Source organism: Saimiri boliviensis, chromosome 1 (genome assembly GCF_048565385.1).
Source record: "Saimiri boliviensis isolate mSaiBol1 chromosome 1, mSaiBol1.pri, whole genome shotgun sequence".
Classification (NCBI taxonomy): domain Eukaryota; kingdom Metazoa; phylum Chordata; class Mammalia; order Primates; family Cebidae; genus Saimiri; species Saimiri boliviensis.
In genome coordinates this window covers 115,958,720-115,984,518 of record NC_133449.1, presented here as the reverse complement: position 1 = coordinate 115,984,518, position 25,799 = coordinate 115,958,720, and the positions used below count along the sequence as shown (strand labels likewise).

Below are 25,799 nucleotides of genomic sequence, written 5' to 3'. Positions count from 1 at the left end.
AGCCAGGGGTGCTGCAGGAATGAGAGCGGACTTCCTAAAGGAGGTAGGCCCCGAATTAGCCCTGGCAGGCTAGGGGTTGTAATAGGACTATTTGAGGTACAAGTGCAAATATAAACCAAACAAACAACATATCCTCCACTGGTTTTTTTGTTTGTTTGTTTGTTTGTTTGTTTAAATCAGGGGATTGATTGAGTCGAATAATTAGAAAGCCCAGAGGTCTCTGGCCGCAGGTGCAGCTAGATCCAGGCACTGACATGTTACCATGACTCAGGTGTCTGCCTCTCAGCTCTGCTCTCCTCAGCGATGGCTACACACTGTGCGTGGGGGCCTTCCTTTTGAGAGCCTCTCTTTCCTAATAGTTGCTACAAGTGTCCTGGGGCTGGCTGGAAGCGGAGACTGATTGTTAGTCTAATTTGAGAAATAGGGATTCTTTGTCCACCCCAGACTGATCACGGGCCAGCGGGATGTGTTGGCCAAGCCCAGCGCATGTGTCCACCCCCTAGAATCAGGGGAGAGTCACCTCAATGCAAACTACTCAGATTGGGTTGGAGAATGGTGCTTCCCTTCTGGGAACTGGGGCTCTGCTGCCAGAAAACAAGAGAGAAAAACCACAGAGGCGGAGAGGGCAGCTGCCCAGCAGAACAGGACTGGTCAGAGAGGAGCAGGCCGGCCTTCACTGCCACCTGGAAGTGGTCACTGCAGTCCCTCCTGCAGCACTGCCTGGGTGGGAGCAGGTGAGTCTCCAATAGAAGTCAGCTCTAGCAGTCTGCCCTGTGTACAACTCTCACAGGCCAGACCTGGTGTCTTCATTCGTTCAGGCTACTGTAGCAGAATACCATATGCTGGGTGGCTTATAAACAACGGAAGTTTATTTCTCACAGTTCTGGAAGCCAGGAAGTTCAAGATCAAGGCACAGGCAGATCAGTGTCAGGTGGGGACTGCTTTCTTATCAACAGCCCCTTGCTGTGTCTTCATGTGGTGGAAGAGGTGCAGGTCTCTGGGGCCTCTCCTGTAAGGGCACTGACCCCCTTTGTGAGAACTCCACCTTTAAGACCTGATCACCTCCCAAAGGCCCCATCTCCTAATGCCAGCATCTTGGGGGTTAGGATTTAGGCAGAGGAATTTGGGGGGGTGGGGACATAAACAATCAGACCACAGCACCTGGTGGGTCTGCCCTGAGGACATGCATGTGTTTTATCATGTTCTCATATGGGCTGGGTGCCCAGGCACACTCTGACCAGCAAGAAACAGCAGTGCAATGGGGCTGGTAGCAAAGAGAACAGTGCTAGAAAATACCCCCAGACACACACCCCCATGGGCCCAGGAGGAGCCTTGGATGGGAAGTTCAGGCTCAGTGTGAGCCCCCACCCAGACCCCTAAAAGCAGGCAGACAAAGGGGCAGGGCCTCCCCTGGCTCTAGGAATTGCTTGTGAAGCCCACCACCCTCCTTTGCGCTGGCAAAGCCCCTCCTTCCCTTCAGGCCTGGCCCTTCTGTCTTAGGCGCATCTCCCTTCCCTCTGCTCAGGGGCTGAACTGGGTACCAGTGAGTTCTCAGCTCACACCTCAGGTGGCCAGGCCTTGTCTGAGATGCAAGTCCAGGGCTGCTGGCTCTGGCACCATAGAGGAGGTTGCCTTTGAGTCCAGGCTCTCCTTACTGGCAGTGTGATCTTTAGCAAGCTGCCTCACCTAAGCAGGATACCCACCTGCTGCAATCATTAGAGATACAAACTGACAAGAGTTAGAGGATAGATAGGCTTGAGTGAGAAACTAGAGCCAAGCCTGATATTAAAATGCCAAGGAAACGTACATCCTGCAAACATGGCTGAGCACCAACTCTCTACCAAGCACAGTGCAAGGCCCCAGGTACCATGAGAAATCAGAAAACGATCCCTGCCCTGAGGACCAGGCACATACAGCACCAGCTGTACCATGGTGTGCGCTGTGTGCTTTGGGAGCAGGGAGGAGGGCTTCCCCGAGGAGGTGACATTTGAGATAGGGTGGGGCCCACCTTGAGGTGGGATTACCTAGCTTATTTGGGGAATAGGAATAAGGCTGTGTGCCTGGAGCCCTGTGAGAGGGAAAAAGTTGGAGAATGTCAGGACAGAGAGGCAGGCAGAGGCTTTGTAGGCCCTAAGGAATCTGGAATGCAGGAATGATGTGCAGCTGTTGAAGTTATATCCATTAGGATTAAGTTTAACTGAATACCAAAGATTCTGGAAATAATGCCTTAAATAAGAGAGAACTTGATTTTAAGTATTAAAAAACACTGAAAGTAGTGTGAGGATGACTGCAGCTAGTGCGGAGTCTGGGCCTAGACCTACGCAGTTTGTAGATCACTATTCCACTCTCCCTAGGGGGTTGACCTTGTCTTCATGATCCCATTTAGCTGCTAGAGCTTCAGCCATCACATCCAAGTTCCAGGAATTAGGAAGGAAGGAATGAGAGTAAAAGAGTGCCCCTTACCTTTAAAACAAACTTTCCTGAGGCCTTACTTCACCTCAGTTTACCTCTCATTATGCAGAATTTGTCACATGGTCACAACTAGCTGTAAGAAAAAAAAAAAAAAAATACAGCCTTTTAGTTGGATGTCAGTCTGCCCAACTAAAAATTTCTGGATTCTCTTTGTAAAGAAGAAGGGGAGAATTGACGTTAAGAGGAAACTAATGCTCTCCTGCCGTGTGAGGAACGGGCTGAAGAGAAGGACCCAGGCAGGGAACCCTTGGGAGGGAACTGTGGAGGCCTGGACTCAGAAGTCGGGGAGGAGATGGGGAGGGGCAGACAGCTGAAAGCAGATTTGAAAGAAGAACCACAGGACACTGGGCATGTGAAGGAGGCAGTGAAATCAAGCAGGTCTCCCTGTCTTTGAGTTTGAGCAATTGAGCCCACAGGGGAGACAGGAGAGAGTGGAAAGGGCAGGGGGCCGGGGGGTGTTGCTGCCAGCACAGGACCCCTCCCCGTCCCGCACAGGAAGGCCTAGACCCCTGAGCTGTCTGCTAGAGAATCCCAGGAAATCATCTAGCCCGTTTGTCCCTGAGCTGGGGAATGCATCCTACTGAAGTGGGACCCATTAAATTCCAGGCCATGCATGGAAGAACAAACGTGGGAGCACAGTAGCTTTGTGGCCTCAGTTTGTAAGTCGCACCCTCTTGAGTGTCCTCCTGCAAAGTGTGTTGTGGCCCTAGGGCCCCCACATTAGCGTGTGATCCTCAGGCCCAGGGGAGGTCTTGCCTTGCAGGCGACCCCCACCCTGCTCTCAGGTCCTGTCTTGTTCTGACTCAGCTGCTCCACAGATCTACAGAAACCATGAAGGTGGGGCCCAAAAAGGAAGTTTGGAAAACTCTGGCCAGGTCCACCACCCACATTCCTCAGATGGGAAAGTACCCCAAGATTGCCCGAGGTCAGCCAGGCCCGGGGAGCAGGATCGCTGCAGGTCCCTGACTCATAGGCCTTGTGCTATTTTTAGCCCCAGGTGGAGGCGCCACCCCTGCTTACCCACCAGCTGCTGCCCTGAGTCATCCCTGCCTGCCTGGGGCACCCAAAGCCTAGGCCCCAGGGCCAGCTTTCCGGGTTACTGCTGCCGGGTGAGGGCGAAGCCAGACTCCAAGGGCTGGGGTGTTGGGGATACTGACCCTTGGGAGCTGGGTCAGGTCAGCATGGGGACTAGGCCTTCCAGCCTCCGCACCATAGTAGCTTCCTTCCCAGGCCAGGCAGTGGGGAGGAGGAACAGCTGCCAGAACTTTCTCACCACCCTTCTGCAGTGGACAGGCTCTGACGTGTAAATAGCACCTTAGCCAGACAGCGCAATTCTGGAAGAGTCTCCACTGAAGGCTTTGGCCCCACACTTCTTTTGTATAGACCTTTTGTTGGCCACAAAACTTCCAGATGCTGACCTCATTTTCTTTGTGTCTCTCCCACCCCAAAGGACATCTGCAGACTTTCAGTACCTCCCACTCACTTCTAGAGCCTCGTGCCATGGGCTGGGCAGTCTGTCTCTCCTCTGGCTTAATCAGAGGGTTGGGAGTTGAAGGAGTTTGCGGCAGAATAATTGTCTAGTAATAACACTGCATGCAACCAGGCGCAGTGGCTCACACCTGTAATTCCAGCACTGTGGGAGGCCGAGGTGGGGAGATCACCTGAGGTCGGGAGTTCGAGACCAGCCTGACTTAACATGGAGAAACTGCCGTCTCTACTAAAAATACAAAATTAGCCAGACATGGTGGTGCATGCCTATAATCCCAGCTACTCTGGAGGCTGAAGCAGGAGAATCACTTGAACCCGGAAGGCAGAGGTTGCAGTGAGCTGAGATCACGCCATTGCACTCCAGGCTGGGCAACAAGAGCGAGATTCCATCTCAAATAATTATAATAATAATGTATGCATGAATAAAATATCCCAATTCTGGAGAGCCCCTGAAATCGAGGAGATGGTGGGCCTGGTGTATCCCAGTTCCAGACCGCAGTAAGGGCTCAGTATCTCTGTTGGGCTCCAGGACTCAGGCAGGCTGAAACCAGGGGGAAGGCGGCTGGAGAAGCTCCCTCCCCCGACCTCCAGCACTGAGCATCTTGGTAGTAGTTAGGGTCTCTGTGAGTGTGAGTGGCAGAAACTAACAAGATGGGGCTCACAGGCCAGGTCACATGAAGGATAAGGGGACCCAGCCTTGGGGACCTTAAATACCATGACACTTCCCTGCTTCTTTCTGGTAGCTTTATTCTGAAAAGCTTCTCCATGGGTTGGGGGGACACTGGTCTCAGTGATACTAGTGACTTTGGGAGCACATCCTCTTAAGTTTCCCACTTTGAAAAATCCCAGAGAAAGACTACAGACGGCCCAGCATGGTCACATGCCCGCCAGCCACCACCTCCACTAATCAACCCTCTTCCTTGCGTTGGCATCTCACACCTGGTTCCCAGGGCCTGGCGTGGACTGGAAGCTGGCCTGGACTCTACAGGACTCAGGGTCCCTAACACTCCTGGCCCAGCCCTGTGCTCCCAGCCACACCTCTCCCTGCCACTGGGACATCTCACAATGCCACTCAGCTGGTGCACACCCTGAAGCATGGTGTCCCGGGCAGGCATTGGTCACCAGGCAGGGGTATTCTCAGGGCCTGCTAGGATTCAGCCAGGGACAGAGGGGCCACTCGGTTGGTGGCCACCTTGCATTTTGGTTAGGAGAGTGGTCTGAGCAAGGTCCTGTCAGCCACAGAGACATGTGAAGAGCAGACAGAATATGTCTGGTGCCTGGGTTGAGACAGGAGTTTGCTGTCCTCAAGACAGCTTCTAGAGGTTTAGGTTCCTCTAGAAGCTTACCTGAGACAAGGATTTGGGTAAGACAAGGAGTTTATGTGGGGAGTCATTTCAGGAAGCACCGAGGGAGTGAGGAAGCCACCAGGAAGAGGGGGAAGCCATGAAGGTGAGCTCATGGGTGGCCTGCCACGTTGGCAGCTGGGGCTCCACCCCATGGGGATCCTGTCCAACTGTGGAGCTTGTCTCAGAATTGCCTCCCTAGGAAGGCAAGGAAGTGGGGTATTTGCCCATTCCTGTCTGTCCTGGGCACTGACTCCCAAACTGTACAGCCAGTTGTATACCCAAGGCAATGAGCTCCATGGGCAGAGGCAGGAGGGCGGCCCGGGGCAGCACCTGCTCTGCTCTCACCTGCTTCAAGTTGGATGTTAAAGGCTGTGGCTGCCTCAGATGCAGTGCAGACCTTCCTGGGCAAGGCCAGCTCAGATGTGATCTAGACGCCTCTACCAGGCATTGTCGGCCGTCCAGGGTGCTCTTAGCACAGGTGGGTCTGACCATAGAGGCTGGCCCTGGAGTCTGAAGGCTCCTCATCTTGAGTCTCAGCCCTGCCACTCACCATCTGCATTGTTAAGTGAGTGCCTTCCTCTCTGTGGCCCTCAATTTCCCCACTGTGAAATGGGGTTGGTAATACTACAGCGGCTGCTGTATTAACTGTGCCACAGCAATGCCATCTAACAAACCTCTCCTAAACCCAGCCACTTAGTTCTGCTGCACATCAGAGACCCAGGGCAGGCTCCACTCTGCACCGTGCTCCCCAAGTCCTCTTCCCAGGATGAGTGACAGAGCCTGGGCATATCCATGGTGATGGCAAGGCCCACAAGGACCAGCAGAAATACACACGGCCTCTTGAGCTGGCACAGTGCCACCCCTGCAACCATTCTGTGGGCCACAGCAAGTCCTGTGCCATACTCAACATCAAACGGGCAGGAAATAAACTCTGCCTTTGGCAGGAGGAGCTGCAGAGGCGCAGGGCAAAGAGTGTGGGCAGAGGAGGGGTGAAAGGCCCAGTGACACAGCTCTTGCCACTCGATCCTGAGTTGGGGGACGTTCAGGGACAGAGTGTGTGCACCAAATCCTTTGTACACTAAGTACTACTCCTGTGTGCAAGGTGGTAGTGATGGTGCGGTTCGGGATGTCTCCAGGAGACTTCTTATCTTCAAAGACCACCACACTTCTGGTTGTGGTGTTCCATGGATGGGATTGTAGTCTTTGAAAACAGGCGACCCCACTTTGGTATCCAGGATAAGGGGAAGGGGAAAAAAACTGTTAATTATGCAGTACTTTTTCTGTAATTCCAAGGAGGCTCAGCCTACACGTGTGCACCTTAAGCAAATTCAGCTACACCCACTCAGACAAGGAGGAAGGGAGGAGGCAGAGGAGGAGAGTGCTTCAAACTTATTACCTGTCCCTTTCCCCTTCGCTTGTTTCACCTGACCTGGGGGCTTCCCCTGCCCCCAGAAAAAGGTAGGCCCAGGTCACAAACAAATCAAGAGAAATTAATAAAATGGACTTTTGGCTTTGAGCAGTCCAAGGGCCAAAGTTCTTGAGATTAACATTGGCATGAGGGGTTTTTGCCATCTGCACTAACTCAGCAACCAGCCCCTCTCCTCCCCCAGCCCTGAGGCACAGTCCCCCTGTGGCCCATCCCTCAGCTAATCAGAATTCTCCACCGAAACGCCTGCTCCCCCACATAGCCCAGTTCTAGGGACTCCATTCCACCCTGTGTTAAGAAGTATAGAAAAGTACAGCTCAGCCAAGAACATTGATTTTTTTTTTAATTTTCCCGAAACAAAATACCGAGTTTTCAGGATGAAAGCAGAGCTGCTGGTTGAGGGTGGAGAATGGAGCCCAGCCCACTCTCCCTTCACTGCCTGGGAAAACTCTGGGGCTCCGTTGGCTAAAACTTGGAGCTCCTGCTTTAGGACGTCCATGTGGTAGAAGGCCCCATGGGCCCCAGGAACCCCTACTGTGCATGCTCAGGTCGCGGCTCTCCATGGAGCAGGCTGTGGGCTGAGCTATGGTCCGGCCGAACTGGCTGGGCCCTCATCACAGTTCCAGCTGGGGGAGAGCCCTTGGCTGGCAGGGGTCTTCTGTGCTCACCAAAGCCTCAAAGCCCACCATCCATCTCTCTTCACAGGCTGATGCCAAGATGGTGTGCGATGTGGTGAGTCGGATGGAAGACACCGAGCCCTTCTCTGCAGAGCTGCTTTCTGCCATGATGCGGCTCTGGGGCGACTCAGGAATCCAAGAGTGCTTCAACCGGTCCCGGGAGTATCAGCTCAACGACTCTGCCAAATAGTGAGTGTCCCTGCAGGCGGGCGGCCTGCAGCCAGGCAGTGATGCAGGATTGGAGGGGGATTGGCAGAGCAAGGAGGATTCTCGGCTGAGGTCATGCCTGCCGGGAGATGTTCTGCCACAGATGGGGGTATCAGGATGGAACGAGAAGAGGTCTCTCTTCCTGCCCCCAGGAGGAGGAACAGGCCAGAGAAGGCAGAGGGCACAAGAGACAACCAAACAGTGGAAATTCCCAGAGGGCCAGGACCTTGTCACTGGCTTGTCCAGAGAGTGCCTGGCACTGCAGAAACACTGCTTTCAGTGTAGCAGCTTTGTTTTGTCATGGGGAGCCACTGACCCCATAAATATAAACCAAACCAAGAGCCATATAGGCAGAAAATAAATGGTGCCATTTTGTTTTATTTTAGAGAGAATAATAAGCTATTCCATTCCTCTATCTTTAAAATTAAAAATAAGGATTATGTAAGTCTAATTAATATAATAAATGTATACATTAATACTGTGTTCAAACTAAATAAGGGGGATGATAAGAGGGTGGAAGGAAGAAAGGAAGGGGAGAGAGGGAGAAAGAAGAAGAGATGGAGAGGTGGGAAGTGGTAAAAGCCAGGGCTGATCAGAAGGTACCCCTGGCTTTTCCCGTGACAGCAGGGTCACAGGTCCGCCAGCTGCAGCTTTATCACTCTGGGCGTCTCCAAGGACATCCATCCTGACTGCTCCTGTGCCCTTGGCCCCTAGAGTGGAGGCTCCAGAGCCCCGGGAGAGTCATGTCGCTCAGGGACGTGTCTTCTGTCATGGAGATACTCGGATTGCCCCCTTGGCTTTCAGGAAACATACCCGCTTTTGCAATCTGGTACCATACATTCAGTGGGGGCTTTCTGCAAGGAGCCCCTGTGCTTTATCCCACTAGCTGAGGAGGCTCTGACATGATCCAGTCCAGCCATTTTCACCAGGTCTTCTCAGCTGGGACCATTTTACCCCCAGAGGACATTCAGCAACATCTGGAAACATTTTTGATTGCCACAGGTAGGATGGTGCTCCCAGTATCTAGCAGGTAGAGGTCAGAGATGCTGCTAAACATCCTACAGTGTGCAAGACGGCCCCCACAATAAAGTTACGTGGCCCCAGACCTCCATATTGCCAAGATTAAGAAACCCTGATCTGCGCAATGCCACTAGACAGAGGCTGAGGCCAATGTGCACTCCTGGACATTTCCACGGGCCACATGACAGCTAACAGACTAGAGACTTGAGCAAGGCCAGGAGCGACCTCCCATTTCTGCACACCTAGACTGTCCACAGGGCAAATGCCAAAGTCCTGTGAGTCCCAGGTGATGGCTACCTAGGCCCCCAGGCATGATGAGCTCCCAGGGACACCTTGGTGGTCAAGGCAGTGAGCCCAGAGGCTCGGTGTCCACCGTTCCTTGTGCACACTCAAATCACAGACCAGAGCCAGGCAGGAGAGAGTCACTTTCAGCTGGCCACCTGCAGGACCAGAGAGGCCCTCCTCCCTTCTCCCATTCCCTGTCCCTACCCTAAAGTCCAGGGCCTCTTCCTCCCCATGGCCAGCAAGACCCTCAAGGGCCCTTAGGGCCAGCTGGCCCCAATCTGTCTTCTAGTGGCTCACCAAATCCTGCTCTCCACTTACATTTTTACCCATTTCAATAAGTATAACATGAATCCTTTGCAAAAAAAAAAAAAAAAAAAAAAAAGCAGAGGGATATAAAATGAGAAGGAATCTTTTTCCTACTCCCCCCACCAGCTCTGCCCCTCCCACTTTTACCCATATCCATTTATTTGTCCCAGTGGCATCCAGAAAACTTGATCCTCCAACTCAAAATAGTATTTACTGCCACCCACTCTGGAATCGAGGGAGCTCAGCTCACCTTCCTTCCTTCCAGCACTCTCCACCTTCACCTCCGGCTTTTTGCTAGTTACAGGATTATTTTTAGTTCTTCCGCTGCTTACCTTTATAACTTTAAATAAGAAACTTGAGTCAGTATTTGTCAACTCCCCACCAAGTAAGCTGAGGAAATTCTCCTCCCCTCACCCTCGTCTCTGCCTTCTTTCAAATTTTCCACTTCCAAGGTTGGTGATGTTACCATTCTCTTCTGTCACCATGGCTGGGCCTTCTGTGTCTTCCCTCTGGGAGAGGGTGGGAAAGACAGGGGACACACAAGCGGTCAGGGCTGGAAGGATCTGGCACATTTCCCGTCTTAGCAGTTAGACCTCAGCTTCTGACAGAGTCTTGGACCCAGTATAGAAAGCAGATCGGAGTAGATTTGTTGTGCTGGAAGGGAGGGGGAGGCCTCACAGGGCTGTCACAGCACGTGCTTCCAGAGGGTGCCATTGCCACCCTAATGCCCCAACCTCCAAGCACCTCTCTGCCCAGCCCTTTGCATGGGAGGGAGCAGGGCACAGGCTCCTGAGCAGGCTCTCGGTGCACCCCGGCCTCTGTGAACAGGACTGGCTCTCCCCTCTGGATAGTCACCTAGAAGCAGGTCCCAGAAACTCTGGGCACATACAACCAGGGTCTGTGAAAGGTGCTCTGGGGCCTGGTTGCCGTTGGTTTTCCTCAAATCTGGTTCTCCAGTGAGTTGTTGAAGCCAGTGGCCGACGTTTCCTCTCCTGGCCTTCTCTCTTGACTCTACTCCTATCGGGCTCTTGCTCCTCCCCTGATGAGATGGCTCTTAGCCCAGTCCTATCCTGGGGGCCTCTCCATCAGCCTCCTCCCACTCAGGGTTCAGTCCCCCAGTGCCTGGGACCTCCTTTCACTCCCAGAACCTGCCTCCTCTCCGGCCGCCCTTTCCAGACTCCCTCGCTGCCTCCTGCCCACGCACCCGGGTGACTGGTGACAGGGGAGGCCTGCTGGGGCTGCTACATCCCATCCCCAAGCTCCATCCCAGAAGCACAGTCAGCACCCACTGTTCCAGGTGCTGGGGATGAGGCAGTCTACACAGCCTTCTTGACTGGATCGTTAAGCAGCTCTCCGATACTTCACCCCACCCTCCACATCTCTTTGCATGAGGCTTGGCCAGCATAGAGAGGCCAAAGGGCCAGGTTGCCCATCTAAAGATTTGCCCTGGCTAGGAAAGGAGAAGCAGGACCAGAGGCTTCCAGGCTGATGCCAGCTGCAGATGACAGTAGGGGCCGTCTAGTACAGCTTGGAAGCAGAGGCCACGAGCACCAGGGGGGCCAGGCACAGAGGCTTGGGAGGGCTCCTCCTGGCTGAGGCCAGAGCCTGCCCAGATACCACTGGGCGAGGAGGCTGTGGGGCCCAGGGCACGTACAGGTCTGCTTTGCAGCCTCAGCCCCCTCACCCCCATCTCCACACTGTCACTTCTACAGAGGGCAGTCAGGCTCAGGAGAGGAGGCCCAGAGTCCTGTTCAAATTTTGTTTTCTGGAGTTTTAAAATGCTGATGGAGTCCAGTTTAAGAGTATGAGGTCTGGAGCCAGTCAGAACTGGGCTGAATCCCAGCCAAGTTAATTTTCTTTTTTTTCCTCCCCAAGACGGAGCCTTGCTCTGTCACCCACACTGGAGTGCAGTAGCATGATCTTGACTCACTGCAACATCCGCCTCCCAAGTTGAAGCGATTCTCCTGCCTCAGCCTCCCAAGTAGCTGGGATTACAGGCGCCCACCACCATGCCCGGCTAATTTTTATATTTTTAGTAGAGACTGGGTTTCACCATGATGGCCAGGCTGGTCTTGAACTTCTGACCTCATGATCTGCCTGCCTTGAACTCCCAAAGTGCTGGGATTACAGGAGTGAGCCACTGCTCCCCATCACCAAGTTCATTTTCTCTCAGTGTGACTTCAGGCTTACCTCCCAGAGCCTTGGAATGTACCGTTCTGTTGTATTTTATTAGCGGGCATTCTTGCAAGGAGTCTCACTGGGTTCTATCAGTGAACACCCTAGCTGGTGAAGGTGCCCACCTTTCCCAGCCCTGTGGACCTCCATGAGCTGGTCAGCATGCCCGTCTCTCTTGCAGTGGTGACTGCAGGTCCAGCCAGCTAGCTGGCCCCCAGCAGGTCCTGGAGCAAATGCAGCCTGGGACCCCACATCATCCTGTGGCTCAGACACTCAGGGCTTCTCCCTGTGGGCTGCATGTGGTTCATTGTGACAGCTGGGAGGGCAGACTGGCCTGGCAGTCTTCGTGGACCCCTGAGTCTTCCTTCAGACATGGCCCAGCTCTCCACTTTCTGGTTTCCCAGATGCTACCCTGGCATTAGGTCCAAACTTAACCCATAATGAACCCAAAGCTCTTGCAGGCAGCATCCTTTGAGTGCTAGGCCTGAGACCTGGGCAGGTGACGAGCAAAGACCTGGTCTGTCCCCACAGCAAGAGGTAGCTGGATGAAGAGCCCTGATTTCAAAAACTGGGTCCCAGGGAGGCCCAGCCGCTCTGTGGCTGTATAGCCCTGAGCCTCCAAGAATGTCCAATGGGAGGGTGAACACAGACCCCTTGGTAAGTGAGAAGGAAGTGTGGAAAAGGCAGGGAGTGGCTCATGGGCCTCTGAAGCCCTAGGGAGTATAAGAGTATGGCCTCTGTGGCCAAGTGTCCGGGTCATGGCCTCAGGCCTGGTACTTACCTTCAATGAGCCCGTTTTAGAACATTTAACTCAGGGAAATTAAGCATGAAACACAGTTACACATGGAAAGAATAGAACCTATCTGTTGGCCATTATTATTTTTTAAATGAAGAAGTAACAACACAGTATTATTATAAACATGGTAATCTCATGTAAAAGTCTGATCTTGCCTGAGTGTCCCCGGAGTTTCGTGCATAGCCTTTTGGCTGTGAATAAGAGGCTCTCTGAGAATGTGAGGCCAAAGTAAGATCCTCTTCCTCAGTTGTCGCCACTCCCCACGGCCAGGGCTGGAGGCAGTGCCATTTCCACAGTCACTTGGAGGGCCCTGGCTGAGACTGGACTCTGAAGGTGGGTGGCCTCGCCAGTCCCAAGCACTGCCCAGGCTTTTGGTCCATGGTCCCGTTTGTTGCCATCCCCAGCTACCTGGACAGCCTGGATCGGATTGGGGCCGCCGACTACCAGCCCACCGAGCAGGACATCCTCCGAACCAGGGTCAAAACCACTGGCATCGTAGAAACCCACTTCACATTCAAGAACCTCCACTTCAGGTGAGGCCCAGGGAGGCCCCCAGACCCTGGCGAGGACTAAGACGGGACACATCCGGCTTCTGAGCGCATCTCGTCTGCAGCGCCCAGACATCGTCCTCCCCAGGGAACCCGCAGGTTGGGGCAGGCAGCTGGATACCAGAAGGAAGCTGTCTGTTTCTGTCAAGTTTAGGGGCTGGGGTAAGCAGGGAGGCTTCCTGGAAGAAGATTCCCAGAGTGGGGCTGTGAGGAACAGGGAGAATTTGAACAAAGGAGGGGCAACCTGTCCCTGAGGTGACTTCCAAGGAGGAGGAGGAGGTAGGCTACCAGGTGGCCCCTCCAAGGTCACTGAGATGGGGGCTGGTAAGCTTAAGCAACATCTGTGAGACTCTGAGGACCCATGTAATCCCAGAGCTGGAAGGAGTGGAGAGAGCTGACCCACCCTCTCCTGGTACATGTGGGAAGGTGAGGCCTAAAAAGAGCAGGGCTTTCCCCAGGCATAGAGCACAGCTAGAACCCAGGGGCTCTGGGGCCTCAGAGCAGGGGCCTGATGGGTAATCTGGTTCCTGCTGCAGAGCTGTGTCCCCACCTGCAGTAACCTGCATGCACTGAGGCCTAGGAGCCCTTGCTCCGACCTGTGGGGAAGAGAGGCCAGCAGAGAAGGGGAGGGCAGGGATCCCCTGCTGGGAGAGCTGGGTTCTAATATTCCCTGCCTCTCATGTGCCCAGCCATGCCCACTCCTGTTCAGACTCAGGGGCCAAGGCTCTGGGCCCAGGAACCCCTAGGCCTTCACGGATCTGAGGAGCAAAACCTTGGGCAGAGCAGCCCTGAGGGGCCTCCCTTGCCTTCCCAGGCTCCTTGGTCTCTCCCGCTTCCCCATTGGGAGCACAGGATGGGGATCTCGCCAAACCTGGCCCAGCAGGCAGGGTCTGAGAATAAGCATTCTGGAGGGGCCACAAAGGCCATTTGCCAATACCCCTGCACTTCAGATGGGGAGGTGGGATCCAGGGGAGGCAGTGATAGAGTGAGAACCAGACCCATTCCTTGCTCCAAGCCCACTCTGATCTCTGCCTGCAGTGGCTCCATTCTGTCCAGTTAGACCAGGAATCCTTCCCTGTCCCCCTCTGGCCAGCTGTGTGTCAGCAGGCTTCCCAGATCTAGGAGGCTGCAGGGCTCCCTGCTCTGAGGGTTGGGGTGGGCGACTGACCTTTTACTTCCAGGACATAAGTCCCACCTGCCTGCAGTCTCTCCCACAGTTTCTGTGCCCCCTCGGGGGTGGCGTTTGAGAGGGAGAAGAGACCAGGCTGTGATCTGCTGGAGAGGGGCTGTGCTGGGCAGAGGTGAGAGCGCTAGCTTTGTCCGCAGCCAGACCCAGCTCCACCGCAGCTATACTCTCACCAGCTTGGGCATGTCTTAACCCTGTGGGTGGCTCACTTTTACCATCCATATAACAGGTGACACCTTCTGCCTGCCTCCCTTCCAGGCTGGTTTGCCCAGAGCAAACCCAGGAAGGAATAGACTGAAGGCACCTTGAGAGGAGGACTCTGAGAGGCGCTTCCTGGGGGCCAGCTCGGGTATGCCCTCTTAGTAAAATGCCTCACATGAAAGGGCAGGTCTTTGAGTCATGATAGATGAGCACAGCCAGTCCAAGGACAGACTCTGGGGGCAGTGCCTGGGGATGGCAGTGGTCCAGCTGTCTCTCAGCACCTGGAGTGACGAGGCCTGCTAGTGAGGGCTTCTAGCAAGGCTCTGAGTGCCGTAGTCCCCATCTTCTGCCTCTCAGCGCACTCACAGCTTGACACCCAGGCAGCCCTCACCTGCCTGGACCCTGCGCCCACCACCTCCCTGCCTCCTACAGGCTGTTTGACGTCGGAGGCCAGCGATCTGAACGCAAGAAGTGGATCCACTGCTTCGAGGACGTCACGGCCATCATTTTCTGTGTCGCACTCAGCGGCTATGACCAGGTGCTCCACGAAGACGAAACCACGGTGAGTGGCCTGGGCCCCCCGGGCAGAGGGCAGCACAAAGGAGGCAGCCGCAGGATAGGTCAGCCCTGTGAGCACTGGCCCTCGGGTGCCCACTGTGGCTCTGGGGTCCAGCCAGCTGCTGTGGTTAGGGGTTTCCATCAGGTGTGGAATGTGTCAGCACACCCCACCACTCCGTATTGCCAAGGCAAATGCCTCATGGTGCCAGTGTGGCAAAGAGTTTCATGGGCCCCTGGCCCAGAGCCTGTGTGTGCAAACTGATCACACACAGCCATACAGAATGTGGAACTTGGCGGAGTCACAGAGGCCATCAGGCCAGAGTAAAATTAAGCAAACCCTAAAAAAACCAGGAGGCAGCCAAGCAAGAATGTACATGCAACAGAAATAGCAGTTCTAGCCTGACAGCCATCCCTGGGGCACTGGCCTCAGATGCTACTGGAGCAGAGTGGGGCCGGGGATGCTGCACGAGAGTTGTGTGGGGCTAGGGGGCTGGGGAGCAGTGTGCGGGGTTGATGGGCCGGGAAGGGAAATGGGGATGAGGCATGCTGGTGAGCGACAGTTGCGGCTCTGGGCTCCTTTGCCAAATGCCGGACCAGGCTCCTACCTTCTGTCTCGGGTCACATTCAGCCTGGGGCCTCAGCGGGGAAACATTCCCCTGGGAGAGTGCAGCCTTCCTCTGGGCCTAGCCCTGGCTCTGCTACTCACTGGCTTGCTGCTGAATTTAGGCAGCACCCTTTCTGGCTCAGTTACTAGTTTCCATAAAAGGGAGATAATAATAGTACCTGCCTGTGGGGGGCTGTTGGCAGTGGGATGGGTGATCCACGTGCAGCACTGTGGAACTGTTTCTGGAACAGCAGCACCAAGCTGGTGATTGTACGGTTGCTGGTGATTGCCCTGAGCCTGCGTGTCCACTCTGTGGTCCCCTTCTGGTCTGCAGCCCACCAGGCACTGAGCATGGCTTACAGGGTCACTGGAGATAAGCCCCAACACTCCTGACAGCGGGGCCCGTAGGCCATGGGGTCACAGGCCTCTGTCATCTCCTTCTATCTGGAACACATGCAGACCCCCCACCACATGCCTCTGAGGGCTGGCACTGAGGGTTTGAGGTTTGAGGTGGGGCTCGTTGTCATGCTGGGCCTTGAGAGAGGCCTGTCTTCTCTCTGGGTCTGTTTCCTTGTCAGTTCTGGCCCCGCTGGTCCACAGGGTTTTGTGAGGATGGGATGAGCTTTGGCGTGTAGGCTATGGGGCACAGTACTATAGGAAGGAGGAGCCGCCGCCCTGAGGGACTTATGCAGAGTGATGGGGCTTTGGGCTGGTGGTGTGGGTAGTCTGGACCCGCTCCGTGTACAGGCTCACCCACCTGGGTCTTCCTGTTTCAGGCCCACCTACACCCTGACTTGGGTTTCTGCTGTAATTGTTCTCAATGGCATCGGCAGGCAGTGATGTCAGTCACCAGCCTAGTCTTGACGCTGAGTGGGGCAAGGGTGGATGAACTTCCTGGGCCGTGCTTGGACTCAGAGTCACTAACCACCCAAAGCCCAGGTCAGCCTCCTGGCCATGTGCCCCTCATAGTGACTGCCCAGACTTTTCCACTGCCTGCTGCTGGACTCTATGCTATTAAGGCGACTGCTCCAACCCCTGGGATCTGAGCTCCACTTGGCTCATCTTTTTCCCCGTGGTTTCAAAGAGAGCAAAGGAGCTGGAGGCAGGAAGCTGGAAGGGCCCTTCCCCCTGGAATCCAGCCTCTCCCTGGGCCTGCCCTGCCAGGCCTGTGGATGGCTTCAACCCAAGTCCCAGGCCTGTCGGCCATGGGGCTGGACTCTAGAGGATGGAAGCAAAGCGACGTCTTGGTGGGCCTAGCAGCCACAGGCCCGAGCTCTGCGGCCCATGGGTCCCCAGTGAGCATGAGCCTGGTTCTGGGCATCGCGCTGGGTGACCTTCTAGTCTGTGGGCCTTACTGCCTGGAGTCCTTGCCCTCCAGCTTTCTCCACCTTCTCTCACCTCTATTATTCCCTGTTTCCCCCACTCTTCCACATAAGGACTGGGGCAGAGGACCTTGGAGAAGCCAAAGCAAATGGAGCCAAGGTCACGGGCAGGCTCTTCCTGGTATTCTTTCTTCCCCAAAGCTGGCCACCTTTGCAGCGCAGGGAAGAGCAGCAGCTCCTGCAGGGAATAGGGATGATTGCAACTTGACAGCAGCCACAAAGGCAGTTCATTGCTGTGGTGGCAGCAAGAACAATACCACGGCTGTAGAACTAAGCAGTCACCGTGTGCTAGGGGCGCATGCAGAGGTGGGCATCTTGGGAGTCAGATGGATCTGATCCAGGGTCTAGCATCACCCCTGCCAGCCATGTGATCATGGGCAACTACCCCACCCTGCCCAGGCCTCCACCTTCTTCCCTGTAAATGGTGACAATGATAGAATGGTCTCACAGGCCATGTGAGGACTGCAGGGCTAAGGGCTGTAAATGTGCCTGCATGCGGGAATCGTCACTCAGTGAGTAGCTGCTGCGGCTACTGCATTCAGACGCCATGGCTAGAGGTTAGGTTCTAGGATATAGGAGCTCTGTAGGATACAGGCTGTCTGCCTTGGTCCTCCGCCGTCCTCTTCGGTCAGCACTGCGTGTCCCTCTCTGACCTGGGGTGAGAGTGGGGCTGAGAGCCCATGGCAAAGGTGTCTGGAAGCAGCTCCTGGAGCCAGGCCAGGAGAGCCTTGGTAGTGGCTGCTGCTGGCCATCCAGCCACCCTGTCCGCTGCATCCCGGGAGCCCGAGAGCCTGGTCCTGGCCTCGTACCTGCTCTCAGCGCCGCCCAGCCGGGCCTGAGGCTGCCACTACTTCTCCACTACCACTGTCGCCGCCACCGCCTGCAGGGCCTTATCTTGTCAAACCAAGGCCAAAACCATGAGCAGATTCTGAGAGACCCTTCAAGCCCGGAAGGTATGAAGCACCTCCCTCCAACCGAATCCATCAGCTAAGAGTTGAAAGCAGCAGGTTCTCAGGGCGCCGCTGGTGACTTTGCTGTGACGCCTGCCCAGCCCGCCCCTGCGCCCGCACTCCTCTCCAGCCCCTCGGCCCGGGCTCGTCCTATCCATCCTGTACCTCTTGCCTTGTGGTCCACAGGCCCAGGACGGCCCTGCCCCCATGAGCCCTCATGGGGCTCATGGCATGAACACTGGTTGAACCATTTTTTCAGTATTTTTCTCTCTTTCTCTTTTTGGGTTTTTATCTTCTTCTCTGTTTTGATCTGTTTTGCTGTGTTTCATCTTGGGGTTCCTCTGGCCCCTCTACTGAGAAACCAGCCCCAACAACCAGTTCTCCCCCACCCCAGCCCACCAACGAAACCACCAAGCACACCAAGGCCACAGCAAGCTCACCCCCGAGACGCTATCCCCCTGGTGTCTGCTTCCAACTCGGAATTAATTCGAGGATCTTTTAGTCCTCGGTTAATGTTTCCCAACTGAATGCGTGCACCCGCCCAACCTTGCTGTCGAAACCGAATGAGACCCGGTAGAGAAATCTGCATGACTGGGGTTCCACGCAGACGCGTTCGGTGGTGGTTGCGGCCCCTGCCCTGTACGTGCATGATGCATGTCCTCTCCATGAGCTGGAGCCTCTCCAGTGACCTCACTGCCCCCACCCGGGGCCAGCTCTCTTTGGAAGGGGGCAGCATCCACCTACCCTGCCCGGCCCTGCTCCGCCCTGCCCTGCCTGCGTGTGGAATGATACAGGACCACGTCCCGTCTGTCCTTGTGGATCCTCCTGTCTCCGTCCTGGTGGTCTCCGTCCCAGTGGTGCGTCCAGCCACATTGGTGGACCTTCCCTTTGCTTGTCCCGCTGTGTCGTTGGCCGCGGTGGGTCAGGGCCCTGAATGCTGCCGCCCCTTACTCACCCCTCCACTCTGTTGCAGAACCGCATGCATGAATCCCTGAAGCTTTTCGACAGCATCTGCAACAACAAATGGTTCACAGACACGTCCATCATCCTGTTTCTTAACAAGAAGGACATATTTGAAGAGAAGATCAAGAAGTCCCCGCTCACCATCTGCTTTCCTGAATATACAGGTAGAGACCCCTCCAAGGACAGCAGGACCCCGAGGGAGCGGGCCCTGTTCCCAAAGCCAAGTCCACCCTTCCTGCACTCTGTGGATGCACCCAACTCTACCTCAGAGAATCCGCACAAACTGGTCCCCACCCTGCCCCCAGATTGTGCTGTAGCGAGGAGGAGCAGCTAGCTGTGGCTTCCTCATCAAGGAAAGCAGGTGCAGCCCTGGCTCTGCCACTTATAAGCTATGTGACCAGGGCGGCCTCTGGGAACCTGAGCTCCACTGTCTGCGCTCAGGGGCTCTCTGTGAGGAGAGATTGATGAGAAGATGAGGGGCAGTGCACAGAGGCTGGGAGTCAGGCGGCCCAAGGTTTATGCCCCAGCTTCACCACTCACAGGCAGCTCAGGAGGGTCATGCAGCCTCCCTGAGCTAGTCTCTGGGTCTGTGAGGCGGGGTGATGGCTGTGATTGCCCTCGCCTCCCTCACTGGATGCTGTGAGGAGGAAATGAGCTGATAGGTACGCAGAGCTTCGCGTGGTTCCCTGTGTGTCTGCTCTTGCCATTAGGGGTATGCCTGTAACTCACAAGCATCCTAACATCACCTCCCACATGTGGCTGCTGCAAGATTCAAATCACAGAGCTTTGCAAGCTGCAGACCCCTGGCCCCCTGCACAGGGTGCTGGGGATGAGAGGGCAGCCCTGCCAGTGCTGTGATGGGTTTACCTGACTATGGGGTGGGCGGGCAGCCAGGAAGGCAGCATAACCAGGGCTCCTGAGGAGCTGTAGGGTGGCAGCCCTGGTCAGTGACACCAGAGCAGTTACAGACCCCAGCGTAGCCCGGGTGCCCATCAGCTCTTCTGAGATGGCCAGACCCTGACCAGAGAAGTGAGTGGGAGGAGAAGTGGGGCAGCCCGGGGGCTTGGGGCCAGGCAACCTACCTCCTGCCTCTGCCCATCCCCCCAAATCAGGCTGAGTGCCAGCAGGCCAGGACCTAGATCTGTCCAGCCAGAGATGAGTGGGGCTCAGCCTCCCTGGAACCCCCAAGCCAGCTTCCTCTCTAGCCATAGTTTAGGGCCTGTGGATCCTGCCCTAGTGACCTGGGCTTGTGGCTTGTGGGGCAGTGGAAACAGGTGGGTAGGTCAGTTACCAAGGGCAGTTTGGGGCTGACATGGGGAAGGAGGAGGGAATGAGGGAGCCTAAGTAGCCAGCTGCAGTCCTAGGACACTCCCCAACCTCCAGCCCAGAATTAGCAAAGTGCTGAGGTCTGGTAAACCTTCCAGGCTTTCTGCATAGCAGCCCATTCCAGCTGAGAGCCATGGCTCTGAACTCCAGCTCCCCTCCTTGCTGCCCCTCCGCAGACTGTCGCAGCCCTACTTGTGCCTGGCATGGATTCATGGAGTCTGAGGCCTTCAGTGCAAAGCTGGGGTCCTGTGCTTCTGCCCCTTCCCAAACTAGAAGCTTCTCTCCTAGACGCCCCTCTCCCTGATCCCACCTGGGAACCAGCTCAATGTGGTGCCCCCTGAGGAAGGCAGCATATGAGCCAGGCAATGAGTGAACATCAGAAACCAGAAGCTTCTAGATGTCTCCTCCCTCCTGGCCTAGCGGTAGCTATGGAGGTGATATCAAGGCCTTCTCTGTGGACTCCCAAAAGAAAGGGCCCACCTGCAGGTTGTGCATTGGCCAGGGCTACCTGCATGATCCCAGTGCCCTCAAACCTCCTTGCACGTGACCCATGGTAAGACACAACGTTTGCCTCAGGAGTCCATAAATAGCCGGGCACAGTGGCTGAAACCTGTAATCCCAGCACTTTGGGAGGCTGAGACAGGCGGATCACCTGCGGTTAGGAGTTCGAGACCCAGCCTGGCCAACATGGCAAAACCCCATCTCTACTAAAAATTCAAAAATTAGTCGGTTGTGGAGGTGCATGCCTATAATCCCAGCTACTTTAGAGGCTGAGGCTTGGAGAATCACTTGAACCTGGGAGTCGGAGGTTGCAGTGAGCCAAGATCATACCACTGCACTTCCAGTCTGGGCAATAGAGCAAGATTCCATCTCAAAAAAAACCAAAAAAACAAAAAGTGGGGGGTGGAGTTCATAAATGCGTATATAAAAAGAAAATAATAGTTTCACAAAACAGTACTCCCTTTAATACAAGTGACTGGCCAGGCACAGTGGCTAATGTCTGTGATCCCAGCACTTTGGGAGGCTGAGACGAGAGGATCACTTAAGCTTAGGAGTTCAGGACCAGCATGGCCAACGTAGTGAGATCCCAACTCTACTAAAAAAATAATAATTAACCAGGTGTTGTACATGCCTGTAGTCCCAGCTCCTTAAGAGGCTGAGAAGAGAGGATGAGTCACTTGAGCCCAGGAGGCGGGGCTTACAGTGAGCCCCGATCACACCATCACACTCCAGCTTGAGCAACAGAGCGAGACCCTATCTCAAAAAATAAATAAATAAGTAAATAAATAAATACAGGTGATATACTGGGAGATCTGATAGTTTGTATCTTTTATGACTTTCACACTGTGTCTGTCCTACTGACTGGATCCAGGACTCCCTGTTAACTTCACTGAGCCCTCAGGTCTCCTCCCTCAGGTTTTCCCTGTGTGGTTGTCTCTGAGAGGCCACACAGGCCAGGCTGGGGTCGTCCACTCCAGGCAGCCCCATGGGCCCCTCGCCTCACCACCCCCTGTTTGCTCTGCAGGCCCCAGCGCCTTCACAGAAGCCGTGGCTTATATCCAGGCCCAGTACGAGAGCAAGAAGAAGTCGGCCCACAAGGAGATCTACACCCACGTCACATGCGCCACGGACACCAACAACATCCAGTTTGTCTTTGATGCCGTGACGGACGTCATCATCGCCAAAAACCTGCGGGGCTGTGGACTCTACTGAGCCTAGCCACCCCACCCAGCACCCTTGCCCTGCCTGGCCTGCCACCCCGCTCTCCTGGAACCAGGCTCCACCACTCTCAGACCACTCTTTGCACTTGAGGAAGATGATCCCAGAGGCTGGCACCAAGGGAGGGAGGAGGGAGCAACCTCCACCCGCCCCCCCACCCCCAACATAGAACTGCGGTAACGCTGGGGCAGGCGGGGCCGCCGAGTGCACGCTGCAAGGCCAGGAGACTCCGTGCTCATGGCCTCTGCGTCATCTCTGAGTGCTTTATCGGGAAGCTGGGAGGGCAGGGCAGGGCACCCGTGTGGCCCAGATGGGCACACCCTGCACCTGATGACTCACTGGAAGCCTCAAAGTGTCCTCCTGTCATTTTGGGTGGTGTAGTGGCGCGGACGGCCCTGCAGCAGGGTGCTGGCAGGGTGGGTCATAGGAGCCATCCTTCAGCTTTGCCTGGGGTCTCTGGTTGAGGGCAGCTCCGTCAACAAAAGCCAGGGTGGAACCAGGCCAACTCAGTGTGGGTTGGAGGGCTCAGGCCTTGGCGATGGCCTCCAGTTCCCTGTTCCCTCCCCTGGGTCTCAGCCCTTCCTTCTCTTGCTCGTCCTCCATTGCCTTGGCTCTCCCAGAGAACCCCCATCCCTGACTCCTCTGAGGCCTGGAAATGCTTCTTGAGACTGACTTATGGCTCAGATAGATGGAGGGAGGGAGGGGCGGAGGGAGAGGTGAGAGGTGCTGGGCAGGTAGGCTAAGGCTCCTGTGTCGCCTGGGCTGGGGCCTCCTGCCCAGTCCTTGCAGGCCCAAGGGTGACCCATCCCCTTTTTCCAGTCACCAGGAGCTCGGGTGGTCACTCTGAGGTGCGAATAGATGTTTTTTCTTTTCTAGTCCATACTGAATTCAACTCAAACCAGCAAAGGCTTTTGGGCTAGGGACCCTGTAGTTGCAGAGGTCTGGGGGATGTGGACCGTGCAGCCAGTACTCACCACCTCACTGTCTTGGTGAAGAAATCAGGGAGTTTGTCCGCAGCCCTTGGTGTCCTCCCAGCCCCTGGGGACAGAGGAGAGCTGGGGATGGGGCTGACACCCTGGAACATTTGGGCCCAGGTCAGCACAAACACATTGCCCTGCCCCCTTCTCCAAGGGGGGAGTCCCAGGACCCCTTAGAGGCGGCTTCACTGCTGAGGTCCCAGAGCAGAAAGGAGTGAGGTAGCTTTTCCTGGTGACAAAGGTCTGGCTGGCCTTGGGCAATCAACACACCCCTCCCACTCCAAGATGCCTCCAGGTAGCTGAGGCTGCCACCCACACCCAGGCATGTCATGTGCTTGTACAGCAGGCTGTGCCTGGGGACCCGGATGTGCCACAGGAGGGAGGAAGGTACCCCTGGAGAGGCCTCTGCCTCCCTCCTCAAGCTCTCCATTCTCCCTGCCCCCACTCTGGACACATGCAGCCCCCTGGGCTGCCCCAGAGTCAGGAAGCCCCTGTACCAATAGCTCTGGGCTTGTTGGACCCACAGGCACGGAGCTCTGAGTGGTGCCAGGAGACCCAGGGACCTTCCCTAGTGCCAAATGCCTGCCGGGACTGGTGCCTGGGGAGCCCCTGGCAGCCAGGCTGTAGGAGCCACCCCATTAGCCCAAGTCCACTTTCGTTTCGTTCACCTGGGCCGTGTTTTGGACCTTGCACCAGGTGCTGGGACATGGCAGAGGACAGGCCCTGGGAGCCAGCAGTCTCAGTGTCCTGCCATGGACAGCCAGGGCCAGCTAAGCCATCCTGTCCAACATGGAAGACATGGCAGTTCTTTCTCAGCCGCCCCATCCTGGGTGAGGCCAGCTGTGCCCCTAACTCTGCTCCAGACTAACTCCAGGCTCAAAAGCAGCTGGTAAAGGGGGGCTGTTGGTCACCTCTAAGGCCATCACCCTGAAGTTAGAAATCACTGGGCTGGAGGGCTTTCCATGTCCCCCAGCAGCCTCCCTCAACCACAGTGGCCAGAGCACCGGGCTGGGTCCAGGCCCCCGATCCAGGCCTTCCCCATCCATAGAATTGGAGCTGGAGGAGGGGGTGCTCAGGTCTTCCTGCCCTTGTCCCCATCCTGCCTTTCTCTTTTCCTGGATGCTCCGTCCTGCTCGGTTTCATGCGCTGCTCTCAGCCCTCCCACCCTGGCCGCCCTCAGGGGTTTTCAGGGAGAAATTCTCTCCCTGTGCATGATGCCCGTCATTCGTGTCATAACCGGCGGCTTCACCATTGAGGGGGTGACTGAGGGTGACAGATGAGATTTGGCTCCGTCGTGGGTGTGGATGTGGGAATGTTGTGAGTGACCAGACATAGGTGGCCGTCTGATCCACGGTGGTCCTGCATGTGTCCTGAGGGGTGATGGTAACCTCTCTGATGGCCCGGATTTAGCAGGCCAAGTGGAAACTGATTTCTACAAAGAGCATCTTTGCCAAACTCATGAAAATTGTGCCTGCCACTCATTCCTATGGGCTGGTGGTGTGCCCTGCACTGCTGGCCATCATCAGAACCAGGTCTTGGCCTTCCCTCTGAGCACTTATAAAGGTCCCCAAGGCTCTCTGGTTTGAGGAGGGCGTGGGGTCTGCCCAGACCCAAGCAGAGAGCACAGCCTGGGCCCCTGGCCAACAGCTTTGGCATTCTGGGTTCCATGGGGACCCCAGAGCCCAGGCAGAAGAAGACCACCACATCTGCTGCCAGAACACAGCTCTGTCTCCTAGCGCCTCCCCACAGCCCAGCTCCCACTGGTGGGAACTGGAGGTATTCCTGCCCCCCATGGTCTGCACTGGTCTCCCCTGAGCATTCTCAGGAGAAGAGGCAGCCCTAGGTTCCCACCTGCAAGTGCCATAACTAAGCTGTCTACACACCCCCAACAGGGAAGGCCCAGGGATCGTCTCACCCATGCCCTTCCCTTTGGCCAATATGAGCCCTGTAGGGAGGAGCTTAGCCCCTGCTCCCACCTAACACTCTACAATTAGCACCCAGGGGTTGATTCTGGAAGTTCTTCCTTTTTCTAGCCTGCATCCTTCCTGGCCAACCCGCTTTTTTTCTCGGTCTGACCTGGTGCACTCTTTTTTTTTTTTTTTTTTTTTTTTTTGAGACAGAGTTTCGCCCTTGTTACCCAGGCTGGAGTGCAATGGCGCGATCTCGGCTCACCGCAACCTCCGCCTCCTGGGTTCAGGCAATTCTCCTGCCTCAGCCTCCTGAGTAGCTGGGATTACAGGCACGCGCCACCATGCCCAGCTAATTTTTTGTATTTTTAGTAGAGACGGGGTTTCACCATGTTGACCAGGTTGGTCTCGATCTCTCGACCTTGTGATCCACCCGCCTCGGCCTCCCAAAGTGCTGGGATTACAGGCTTGAGCCACCGCGCCCGGCTGACCTGGTGCACTCTTAACAAGTAAGTCCGCTGCAGTCCCAGGTGGATATTTAATGAACTGTTTCCCCCAGCTCAGCTAGTGGCCTGCCCGCCCCCTTTTTAAGAAGTCAGGGGCACAGTCTCCTCCGGCCGCCTCTTTTCTTGTCTGAGCCTCTGGACACCTTCAGGCACAACCTGGCAGTTCTCAGGAACCAGTACCTGAGGCTCTGGCCCCAGATCCACGGCCACCGGAGTTCAGCATGCAGTGCCGAAGGCAGTCACCCCCAGGCAGTTCCCGCTGTCAGGCCGCCAGCCTAGAGTGTGGGATTCCAGCAGCCCAGGGAACAGGGCCAGGGCGTGAGCTGCTTCGGTGGAGCAGCCCCACCCTCAGCAAGCAGAGTCCTGACCCCACCCTGCCCAGAGAGGAGCTGGGGCCTCCAGACAGACCCCACTCCAGCCAGACCAAGGCTCCTGTCAAAGAAGGGCAGGCTGTGGGGAAAGCAGAAAGAATGGCCCCCAATCCAAACTCCTGGATCCCCTCCATGAGACAGGGGCTCCCCCTGGAAGAGAAGCTCTCATCCCCAGGCTAAGTGCACCAAGATCACCAGCAGAGACTCACCCCCTTTCCCAGGAGAGCTGGCAGCTCCAAGGCACCACTATTCCTGTGGCCCCCTCCCTTTCTCACTCCTCCCCTCCCCTCCCTTCCCATCCCCTCTTCTCCCTTCCCCTCCTCTCTCTGCTCCTGTGGCCCCCTCTACCCTCCCCTACCTTGTTCCTGTGCCCCCTCTCCTCCCCTCTTGTCCCCGCCCCTCT

At 55.8% G+C, this 25,799-nt stretch overlaps 1 protein-coding gene and 1 pseudogene across 2 annotated transcripts in view; both read left to right on the top strand.

Moving 5' to 3' along the window:
* Nucleotides 1–25,799, top strand: part of GNAO1 (G protein subunit alpha o1) — a 167,488-nt gene that overhangs the window by 130,558 nt on the left and 11,131 nt on the right. The window contains exons 4-8 of one of the 2 annotated variants that reach the window (XM_003943453.4): nucleotides 7,438–7,598; nucleotides 12,603–12,731; nucleotides 14,566–14,695; nucleotides 18,601–18,754; nucleotides 21,442–21,801. In XM_003943453.4, the coding sequence (XP_003943502.1) occupies nucleotides 7,438–7,598; nucleotides 12,603–12,731; nucleotides 14,566–14,695; nucleotides 18,601–18,754; nucleotides 21,442–21,629 (762 nt within the window). In that variant the 3' untranslated portion in view covers nucleotides 21,630–21,801. Of the gene's footprint in view, nucleotides 1–7,437; nucleotides 7,599–12,602; nucleotides 12,732–14,565; nucleotides 14,696–18,600; nucleotides 18,755–21,441; nucleotides 21,802–25,799 lie in introns of those variants that run through there. The other variant, XM_003943452.4, reaches the window with a different exon arrangement.
* LOC141585124 (uncharacterized) lies at nucleotides 21,873–24,688 on the top strand (annotated as a pseudogene).